Below are 12,192 nucleotides of genomic sequence, written 5' to 3'. Positions count from 1 at the left end.
TCTTTGAGTTTTTAGCAGCCGATTTCACGAAACGCTAGGATTAATCCTACATCGAGTTAGGACGAGTAACTCGTCCTAACTTAGGATGGGTTCAGTGCGTCATAACGTCTATGGATACGTTACTTGTCACAAGTCGTTAGATTAATCCTAAAAGCTGGCTCACCTAAAAGTAGCGGCAAAGACCGAACAGAAGGTGGGGAACGTGAAAATCACCAAACGTTGCCGGCAAAGTGATGGCAAAAGGGGGACAACTCGACGGGGCCCGGCTGGCAGCGGATTGGCTGGTGGTAAGGAACGGTGAAATCGACGGCAGTTATGTAAACTGTTCTCAGGTTAAAAACAGCTCATTCCAAGATAAACTGACCGTGAGAGAACATGTAAATTGGGCACCAAGCGTAAACATTTTGAAAAACTTAATTCTATAGAGTTTTCTTCATCTGTTTAATTTATGTTTGTACTTAAAACCATACACCAATTGTAAGTTATGGGGCACTGTTGTATTTACACCACTTCACTATCTAAATAAAGGCTCGGCGATTAACATTTTGATGAACAGATGTTTTAATTTTTGTGTTTCGAAGCCACCATCCTTGAAAAAACACACTCTTCGCTAAGTCTACTATTATTAGTGGTGACGGTGTGACGCTTGGTGGCAGCAGATACGTTAATTTACGTAGGCCTGGTTTTGAACATGCGCACAAATCCAAGAACAACTTTCCACACTTCGTATGTAAAAATTAACCAGACAAACTACTGCACCCACCGAGTTGGGATGTAATTTGGCTCTCAAAGCAAACAGATATGTAAAGCCATGTTGCAATAACTAACTCGTTTATACAGTTTCCATTCAAGTAATTACAGTTTATACGTTATACCAAGCCGTCATGGGTGTGAACCAATCAATTAACCATTGCCAATGTAACTTAAAAACACTGGACACCTTTGGAATATGTCAAAGACCATTTGGTGTTTCTCAACATATGCATAAAATAACAATCCTGTGAAAATTTGAGCTCAATTGGCCGTCGAAGTTGCGAGATAACAATGAAAGAAAAAACACCCGTCACACGCGGTTGTGTACATTCAGGAGGTCTCGAAATCAAATTCGTGATAAATTACTTCTTTCTTGAAAACTACGTTACTTCAGAGGGAGCTGTTTCTCCCATGTGTTATACTATCAACACTTCTCCCCATTACTTGTTACCAAGTAAGGTTTTATGCTAATAATTATTTTGAATAATTACCAATAGTGTCCACTGCCTTTTAAAGCCATTGGACACTTTCGGAACAGAAAACAAAAAGTTCACAGATTTACAAATAAACTTACAGGGTTTACAGAAGGTATAATGGTGAAAGACCTCTGTTGAAAGATTATTTCATGAAATGCTTTACTTTTTGAAAAAAAAAACATTCAAACATAATTATCAATTCTCGATATTGAGAGTTACGGATTTAATTTAAGCACATGTCATGACAGGGCGAAACGTGCGGAAACAAGGGTGGGTTTTCCCGTTATTTTCTCCCAACTCCGATAACCGATTGAGCCTAAATTTGCACAGGTTGTTATTTTATATATAAGTTGTGATCCACGAAGTGTGGGCCTTTGGACAATACTGTTTACCGAAAGCATCCAATGGCTTTAAAACGAACTATTCCCAATGAGGGTACCGTCTATCTCGAGTCAGCTCACACTGTGCTCTTACTAGTATCCATATATAGGACTCTTCCTCTGTACACAGTAGTATAATACGAAAGTGTAAGGCCGCCAGGGCTACTCATACTAGATCATAGAGTTATATATAAGAACTAGAGCGCGCACTGACCTATATACGCGCCCCGGTATGCGAGCAGGCGGCCATTTTCTAAGTTGACAAAACAGCTATCTCACTAGTTCTCTAGTGTTTGTGCGGCCATTTTGTAAGTTGTACAAACAGCATCGCGTGAGCGTTCAATACAAAAAACCTCAAACGTGTATTTCATATTCTATGTGCGTACTGAATGGCGCTTGTCATCTTGCGGTCCCGTGGCGTTTGTGCACGAAGCATCACTCGTGCGCCCTCTAGTTCTTATATATAACTCTATGTACTAGATACATTATGGAGACCAAGAACAAAACAAATACCGGAAAATAAAAGGTCTCCACACGTTAATTCAAAAAGACCCGAATGCTCCACAGTGAATTCTGTACACCAAGTCTGTGGAGAAACTTTTAAGTGCAGTGTCAAAGGAAAGAACTCAATAATTGTCCACAGGATGCATTTTTTAGTCACTTGTTCTTGTCACACGTCTGGCTACAATCTAATAGATGCCGCAAGATTTGATCACGTGATTTTACTTTAAAATCAAACTTAAGATGGCTGGAATGACAACAATTGCTTGGTCTCATAAACAAACACTCCACTGTTCATCTTTCTTAGATAAAGAACTCACATCATTTCAACCTTTGAAATAACTTATTATGTGTATAATGTTACTTTTAAAATCATGCACTGGTTTGGTCCGTACCCTTTCAAACGAACCACACACAATCTCGAATATTTGCAGCTATCAAACAGGTTTTTAAAACCCAGATCGCTATACAAGTATTGTGCCCTGACGTTTGAAACTCTACCAACAGAATACTGAAATCTTATTCCAGAATAAGCACATTATATATCTCTTCAGTGTTTGTGGCTGTAGATGATCGTTTACGGCGTTGTAACGTATTGTATACGTTTTCAGCATCAGCGATTTCGCCTTGACTGCCGCCATCCTTTCCCGCGCATCCTTCAACTGGCCCGGAATCGCCGGTTGTGGGCGCTGTCGTCGTCGTCGTCGCATCTGGTAAACCGCTGTGAGAATCGGCTAGTTTTAGATAGTCCTTGGTTGATGTCCGAGCGTTGCGGCACGTCGAATACACCGGAGCATCCGACGCGTTTGCCTCGGTGGTTGTCAGCTGCAAATAGTCGTACTTGATCGCAGTGTCTTCATCGTCATCTGAACCCACGTGGTCATCAACTGCCTCTTCGTCTCCATCTTCTGACGATCTTATCGGACGATTCTTTCCTGACCGCTCTAAAGTGAAGTAAAAAGGTCGTTGCTCCACAGCGCGTGTCGTACTCTCATCACTGCCTTTCACTTCTTCACCTATAACAGTCGTCGGTTGCTCTACTTTCTCATTTGATTTGATAGAGCTGTAATATACGTCATTCTGTCTGGTCGCCGCCGCCTCATTGGACACGCGGCCGCCCACTTCCTGTAGAGAGGAGTAGTAAGCTTCGTCTGGTTGCGTCACTCCTAACGCCCCAATAGACGTGCCGCTCACCATGACCCCCGAGGCGGCACCGTTAACCAGACTAAAGTCGGGTTCATCGTAGTCCGAAAGCCGGTTCGTGTGAGGCCGTGACCTGACTTGGTTTACAACCACCGGTTGGGGCTCATCATAGTCGCAATGAACTGACTTAGTGCGCATGGCAAGTTGAGACGAGACCCGACTGGTGCGCACGTTGGGGAACCTGCGATCGGCTGGTTGATCCAGCTGCGTGTAGACCGAGCTGGCAGTAAGACCATCTGTCTCCACATTGTATGGCGAGTAATCTGTGATGGTTGAAACGCAAGAACAAAAACATGTTAAGGCCTGTGTCCAAATATGTTATTGTATGAGGTTTTAAAAATCCAATAAGTCGGCGACCATAAAACAAAACCTGACTCAAGCGCGAACATAACATTTAAAATTAAACACCGTGGAAAACTACAAACAGTTCTAATTGCACAGCTCGGCCTTTTCATGTCAGATTTTGAGAAACGCAAGTACACACATAAGTTGTTTTGCTTTACATTTAATGTGACAAAAGTGTTCTGTGCTCATTTACGTGGCACTACCAATCATTGAACATGGCACAAAGGGCCAATGTCACATCCGATGGACCAAACAATCACATGTTAAAGTATCTTGCTTAAAAAACACGACTGGGACTCGAACCCACTCTCGGCCGATCAGAAACACCAGAGCGTGAATACGGTGCTTTGTATAATTACTGCTCGTCCACAATTAGCCACGACGTACTGTAACGCACATTCGAGTTAATTATATTACAAAAAGTTAAAATGTGTGTGCTATTAAAGCTTACTTGGTGTAAAATGCACGTTCCGGTACGACTCTGTCCAAGAAATCCTTCCATCTGAAATGATTAGAACATTGAGAGATAATCAGTGTATGTATATCCAGTCCTTTCTAAATCCCCGTTTGACGATAGAAACAAAAGAAACACAAGCAACAACAACAATAGTAACAGTAACATAAATGACCCCCCCCCCCCCACGACACAAAAAAAAGGAAGAAGAAAAACGAAGAAGAAAAGGCCCGTATACACACACACAAACCCACATCATGATGATAATATCTCTTCAAACTATAGTTTAACCAATTTCTTGGTAAAACGAATACAGCTTAAGAATCCTAATTATCCGGAGAGCTAAGGGAGACAAGAAAGACAGCACAATGATTAAATATTTTGTTTACGCGGGGAAAAAAGTACAAGTCCCCCTCCTTCTGCTTGCGCTGGAGCTTTCAGTATAAAGGCAGAGGGTAATTTTGTTCCCGATATTAATCGAATGTGAATTTACTTTAATTAAACAAAACCTTTGAACGCCCGTCTATTTTTCCCCTACGGCAAAATTCCAAGATTTTTAACGAGCTAGACTGACTACGTGTTTAATGTGTAATTAGGAGCGTGCGTGTAAAAGCCTATAGCATACAAGAAACAGAGAGAAGGGGGAGAGGGGGGGTGTAATCGCGTTTTGATGTATTATCGACAGAAGTGGTTTGTTAGTAGAATTATGTTGATGACGAACTTAGATATCGACGTAACTAGGGCCGTAACCGAATTGGACCCTACAGCTACGGCTACGGCTGTTGCTAAGTGTGTTGCTAAGGACGTCCTATACCTCAACGCATGATGACGCGGAAATCTAGCCATAGACTAGCCGTAGCTGTCATTTCGGAAACGGCCTATTACGTCGATACCAAAGATTATAGAGCGCCGCAAGGCGCAGTATGCGGAACTGAAGCTTTATCTATTGTTGGAACGTGAAATACGCATGGGCGCCATTTTAGCAAGTGAATTTTTTGTTTCCCATTAATTGGAATGGTCATTGTCTGCACTGATCTGCACTGATCTACTGTTGTATCAAAATAGTTACTTGCCGAAATGGCGTCCAGTGGGATTTCACATTTCAGCCCGAGTTCCGCATCTTGCGCCTTGCGGCGCTCTATAATCTTTAGTCGATACCGTATTTGATATGCGGCGTTATTAAGTTTCGTCTATACGGGATATTTTCTTGCTTTGCTCTATGATGGAGAATGTTGGAATGGATGATTGGACAGAGTTGTCCATTAGCGATAAGAGAGCCTACTAATTAGCCAAAGTTTATTACAATCACAGTAGTGCCGAATCCGAAATAGCGGCTGCAGCTACGTCTACGACCGCTGCTATAGGCTTCAACTCGTGATGCTGCGCCAATCCAGCCGAATTAGCCGTCAATTCGGACGTCAAAATGCCATTTCAATTGTGTTGGTTTAGCAGCGACAAAGTCTATACATACTGAATATCATGGCAGTGAAAGACATTGACAACATTGGATAGTTCGTGTCGGTATGTGGAAGCAGACAGCCCCTGCAACTATATTATTCTCTAAAGAGTGCACCCAAACTCCACCCAAACTCACATAGCATGCAATGCAAAATGCTGACAACTCAAAAAATCTCACAGCTTTTTAAAGTTAAATGAAAATCACCCATTGGCTCTTGAACATTGTATCCTCCGCTCAATTTGATATTAGGCCCGTCAAGTTGTTCTGACTTCCCCAACCTCTATAGTTTGAGGCCTGAATAAACCCCGTTAACATTCACTTGCTAATATCCAAACAATCTAAATACTGTAAACATTTTCCACCAAAGTACATTTCTTGTTAACTGAAATATCTTGCTTTGAAAACAAAAGTGAAAGAGGATATTGTTGTATGTATGTAAGTTGTACTTTAGGGGTAAACAAAGTAGTATACACCCAATACATTGACGTCATCCCGGCCGCTTGATTGAAGCTCAATCGGTAGCATAACAATTGAAACACGCAACTATGTTTCTATAGGTTCATCTCTAATTCATGTGTTTACAGAAAACGACGAAAACACGCCAAATGGCAGGTCATGTTGTTCAGATCTTGAAGTTGCGCCGTCACTTTAGTTCTAAATAACGATTTAAATTGTGTATGCCTTTCATGGAATGTTAGCATCTGCATGGACAAGTATGTCATTCGTTCTCTACCTCAAAATGTCTCAACAAGTCTCACCAAAACCTTAACAGTAAATAAATAAAATGGACAAACATCTCACTAGCCGCGGCAATACTTTAAAATGGGTTCCACAACAGATCGAACGATGAGTTGTTTTCACTTTGTGTGCGTCACTTATCACGTATATAGAATTGGTGCATTATTCATGTCTAGCAAATTGCGAATAAAAGTGCATCATTAAACATTAGATGGGATTTACTGGTAGAGTAATATTACAAGTTTCCCTCATCGATTAAATCAGATGTCAGTAGCACCATACTGTAGTTGCAAATGAAATTGTTTAATGGTCTAAAGACAATGGTGGACACTATTGGTAATTGTCAAAGACCTGTCTTGTCACTTGGTGTATCCAAACTGATGAAAAAAAATATGCATAAAGTAACAAACCTGTGAAAACTTGAGCTCAATCGGTAGTCGAAGTTGCAAGAAGATAATAGTGAAAGGACCCTTGTCACACGAAGCTGTGTGCTTTCAGATGCTTGATTTCGAGACCTCAAATTCTAAATTTGTGGTCTCGAAATCAGATTCGTGGAAAATTACTCCTTTCTCGAATACTACATGTCTTCAGAGGGAGCCGTTTCTCACAATGTTTTATACTATCAACCTCTTCCCATTACTTGTGATCAAGAAAGGTTTTATGATAACAATTATTTTGAGTAATTACCAATCGTGTCCACTGCCTTAAAAAAAAAAGTAAACATAATATACGTGTATAATACATTTAGTTAACCTCTCTTGTAGTGTAATATTTTGTAAAGGAAACCTTTGTCCTTTACACGCTTAAAAGAGTGTTTCTACTCGGACACTGCCGCAGGCCTCCTCTAGTCAAAGCAAGCATACTAAAATTAATACACACTACTCCAAAATGTACAAGGGCGGGAGCCAGACTAAGCCGGAGCTGCAGCCCTTAGCCTGAGCTTGTAAAAGACCTCCAGGTTCCTCTTTAAATTAAATTGCCTTTCCGTTACATCGGAAGCCAATTTATTTGCTACAGTTTAGATACCATGTTCTATATTTACACACGATTCCTTTTTAAAGGCACTGGACACTTTTGGCATAAATTGCCAAACCAAATGTAAAATAATTGTAAGCATAAACGCTTACTTGGTAACGAGCAATGGAGAACTGTAGATAATAAGAATAAATGAATAATAGATATTAAGAATGATAGAAATAAAATTGTGAGAAACGGCTCCCTTTGAAAATGTTGTTTTTTGAGACACAGGTAATTTCTTTCTCAAAATAATAAGAATTCAGGCCTGAAGCCTTTTTTAGGAATCTGAAAGTACACAAGTTTTGTGCAATCAGGGTGTTTTTTCTTTCAATATTTCCTCGCAACTTTGACCACCAATTATTGAGCCTTATGCTTATGTTGGGATATCAAGTAAGAATGGTCTTTGACAATGTGTACAGAGCCATTATGCACTGTTTCTAGCATTAAGACATGGTGTGCTCAAAAAGTCAATACATTTACACATAAGGTATTTATTTTTTTGTATAGATCCCCCCGCCAATTTCAGCAAAACAATATTTAGTCTCATTAACACGCAATTCTGTTCTTGGCGTTATTTTTCATAAGAGTATGCAAATCTGAATTGATTTGAAATTCTTTACCCCTAACTCTCTCAAACATAGGGTTTATTTTCGTTTTCGTGCACACATGATTTCGTTTTCGTAATTCAAATCTTTTTCGGTCATTCTTTTTCATTTATGACATTCAAGACTACATACACACTGACCATTTTTAATTTCTACAACCTATTTCCACTTGATGAACTTGAATTGTTGAACTACAGCTATTGCTGTTGGCTTTTACACAATCTGGGTGATACTAGTGGCCTAATCGAATTGACTTATCTGAATTTCGACCAGTGAATACAAACTGGTAAAATTGGATTACTACTTTTGACTGGTGAGTGTTGATCAAACGGAGCATTAATTTTAAAACGAATCATTGAGTGAGCCGGATGTCAAGCACGTTCTAAGCACGTTCTAATGTTTGTTATTTTGGAGAGAAAAAGAAATCGTGATCGGAAAAATAACTTTGTATGAAAGGTTAAACCGATACGATCTTTGTGAGAAAAAAGCCCCGCATGGAAATGGTGAAACAAAAGCATGCCCGCGAAACTTTGTGATGATTGTGGGAAGCAGTCGTGGGAGGGCGCTGTACAGTTATTGCTGCGTTGACGGCATAATTATTTGTCTCCTATGTTTATAATATCCTTATTCAGTAACCACCTAGTGGTTAAAAGTGAATCACGAAACAAGGACCTTGACAACTTTAAAGGCACTGGACACCTTTGGTAATTGTCAAAGTCCTGTATTCTCACTTGGTGTATCACAACATGCATATTATAATAACAAATCGGTGACAGTTTGGACTCAATTGGTCATCGAAGTTGCAAGAAAATAACGAAAGAAAAACTCCATCGTTGCACAAATTTGTGCGTTTTCAGATGCCTGAGAAAGGCTGCAAGCCTGAAGTATTTCTCGGTTTCAAATGTTTGAGTAAAACATTATCATGCAGCCGATTTCACGAAACGCTACGATTAATCGTATCTCGAGTAAGGACGTCGAGTAAACTTAGGATGTGTTCAATGCGTCCTAACGTCTGAGGATACGGAACGTAACTCGCCCTAAGTCCTAAGATTAATCCTAAGTTAGGAAGAGTTTGGTGAAATCGACAGCAGGGGTCGATTTTACAAAGATAGTCCTATTGAACTTACAACTTGTACTTTTACTATCTAGGAGTTAGACAAACTTCGGACTAAAGCCCTTTAGCTAGGACGAGTAACTCGTCTTAACTCGAGATAAGACTTGTCCTAACTTTTTGTGAAATCAACCCCAGTGCCTTTAAAAGCTTGGGGTGAATTAAATAATGTTGGACAGAAACAAAAAAGGTGACAGCAGACAGACGGGTACGGGGTTGTACGGTCCTCTGACAGTCTTTACCCTATACGCCGGGCAGGAAGTATGAGTGGCAGCCCACACGTCCCCAAGGGGTAGTGAAATTGTGATGCTAAGCCTATGAATCGAACCAGGGCTCGATTTTCACAAAGCTTTGGGGTTCATCTTATACGATGAGTCGTCAATGCTGACTTTGTATTGTTACGTCACACTTTGCTAAGCAATTAAGTTTGGTACGCAGTTAAAGGAACATTACATAATCGGTTTTTGCTAACAAAACAGTTGCTGGCAGTGTAAGCACTTTATGTAATCCACCATATACATAAACTGACAAACCTGTAGAAGTTTGAGATCAACCAGCCATATGGGTCACGAGAGAATAGTGAAAAACCGATTACAACTTTTGCATTGCATCGATGCCAAAATACAAATGAATAAAACGCTCACTGAGCGATAAACTCCAAACGTGGAGTTAGATTATTTGAGCGATAAACTCCAAACGTGGAGCTAGATTATTTATTTCTCATCAAATATGACAATTCAGACAGAAATATTTCAAGGGATGTTTTCGTCTATCATAATCATTAGACCGTATGTAAATCTGTGATCTCACGATGTTTGTTTCTTACCAATTCTGTAACGTTCCTTTAAGATCAATCCTTTTTCAAATTGGGCCCTGCGGGTTCAGTTCTTAACGTTATTTATTTTTGGAAACTACGGTTTACATAGTTTAGATTTTTTTAACTCTGTGTTAACTTTGGTATGTGTTGTTTCAGAGTAAAGGAAAAGCTTTTTCAGGAGATTATTCTGTAAGCGAGATTGGCAATAGTGCAGACTTAGGCCTGTCAAACCCATTAATTGTGCACATGCTCTGAGTTACGAAAACAATACACATTTAAGTCTGCTGCCACCTAGCGTCTCCTAGATTCTCATTGTCGACCTACACTCTGGTAGAGTAATGTATTATATAGTGAAAGAGTTTCCATTGTTTGGTGGCTGCATGGATGACACTGGTACACAGCACCACAATGAGCCCAATGAAAGCCTTCCACAATCTATAACCTTGATACATGACCGCAACTTTATTTAATGCCTTTAAAGGCACCGGACACCTTTGGTATTACTGCCAAAGACCAGTATTCTCACTTGGTGTATCCCAACATAATATGCCTTGACATAGTATACAGAGGGAGCAATGCTTTATACTATCAACAGCCCTCCGTTGCTGGTTACCAAGTACTAACTTTGTATGATAATAATTATTTATAGATACCTCGAGTGTCCAGTGCCTTTAAGGGGTATGTTTTGGTCATTGGCACAATTACAACTTTACCTGTATGCTGAGTTTTATCGTGTCCCAGAAAAAAAAGTAAAAGTGGTCACTTCATATAGTGCACCTGCTATTCTTACTCTTATTAGTTTTCTAATATCAAAAGTGAAATATTTTCCGTCAGTCATTTCAACTTCGAGACAGAGGGGAATTCGTTCAGGAGGGACCTTTTAATGCCAAAGCCAATTTTGTCCAGTAGAACAGAAAGGGGCATGGTTAGTATTTTTGACAGCCCATATATGCCAGCCATTGGCCCTTGAGGTAGTGGGGGAACTATGGGTTTTCCCCTTGCGTATAAACAAAGGAAACCCAGATTTCACTCCTCGTGCTGGCTTGTATCCAGCAAAAAAAATTGTAAAACGGATATCCGATGATGACAGTCCAGTTGTTTTGATCGGGGATACTTTCCCTTTAGTGTGCTAAGAAATGTTGTATTATTTTAATGAGATTCAAAGGTATTGAACAGACTTGGTGGGGTTTACAAAGTTTGTTCATTTTCTGTTTAAGGCACTCCACTATACGAGCCCTGGGGTGGAGTTCACAAAGAGTTAGGACTAGTCTTGTCTCGAGTTAGGACCAGTTACTCGTCCTAACTTAGGACTATCCATGCAATTTGTATATCTCCTAGGACTAGTCCTAAGTTAGGACTAGTCCTAACTCTTCGACCCCTGGCTTATTAGGATCGGCCTCACGCGCAATATCGTTTTTTAACACGACTGCCGTAAAATTAAAAGTAAAGTTAGCTTTGCAAACTAACTTTTTGTTAAGCGTTAAATTTGGGGTTTGGACATTTACCATTAATCGGCAGAGAGGCAATTATAGCTATAAAAAGTCCCAGTATTATAATTTAGGGAAGGATGTGGGTTTACCCCCTTGTTCACAATTACCCAAACTGCCCCCCCCCCCACCCTTTCCATTTACGCACGTATCTACAGTTGGCACGTGGTAACATTTATTAAGTTTTCCTCGTGCAAACAAGGCGCGTTTGTATGCATTTATTTAAAGGCAGTGGACACTATTGGTAATTACTCAAAAGAATTATTAGCATAAAACCTTACTTGGTAACGAGTAACGGCGAGAGGTTGGTAGTAAAAAACAATGTGAGAAACGGCTCCCTCTGAAGTGGATTAGTTTTCGAGAAAGAGGTAATTTCCACGAATTTGATTTCGAGACCTCAGATTTAGAAGTTGTGACTCTGTGTGACAATGGTATTTTTTCTTTCGTTATTATCTCGCAACTTCGATGACCGGTTGAGCTCACATTTTCACAGGTTTGTTGTTTTATGCATATGTTGAGCTACAACAAGTGAGAAGACTGGTCTTTTACAATTACCAATAGTGTCCAGTGTCTTTAAGTTCAAATGTACACAAAAGATAATCCCAATGTCTTTACAAGAACGTTGATTAAAAAAATAATAGAGAGGACGATAAAATCTAGACGAAAAATTGTTAAAATTCCTCAGAATGCTCTCTGAGATTTATTCTGTACTACGGAAACACTTGTGTTCGGAAGCTACTTTTAAGCATGTGGCGACAACAATACCGTAAAGTACGGGATATGCGCAATGAATTCGCACTGTTCCTCTGACCCGTTTATCCAGCTATGGGGACAGGGGTGGATTTC

The 12,192-nt window shown here is 40.0% G+C and overlaps 1 protein-coding gene across 1 annotated transcript in view; it reads right to left on the bottom strand.

Moving 5' to 3' along the window:
• Nucleotides 1-500: 500 nt before the first annotated feature.
• LOC139937521 (uncharacterized) overlaps nt 501-12,192 on the bottom strand; it is a 24,571-nt gene continuing 12,879 nt past the window's right edge. The window contains exons 5-6 of the mRNA XM_071932695.1: nt 4,110-4,160; nt 501-3,576 (exon numbers count right to left, since the gene is read on the bottom strand). Of these exons, the coding sequence (XP_071788796.1) occupies nt 2,630-3,576; nt 4,110-4,160 (998 nt within the window). The 3' untranslated portion in view covers nt 501-2,629. The remainder of the gene's footprint in view (nt 3,577-4,109; nt 4,161-12,192) is intronic.

The sequence above is a fragment of the Asterias amurensis genome, chromosome 5, assembly GCF_032118995.1.
Source record: "Asterias amurensis chromosome 5, ASM3211899v1".
NCBI lineage: Eukaryota > Metazoa > Echinodermata > Asteroidea > Forcipulatida > Asteriidae > Asterias > Asterias amurensis.
This window is presented reverse-complemented; position numbering and strand designations above follow the sequence as displayed.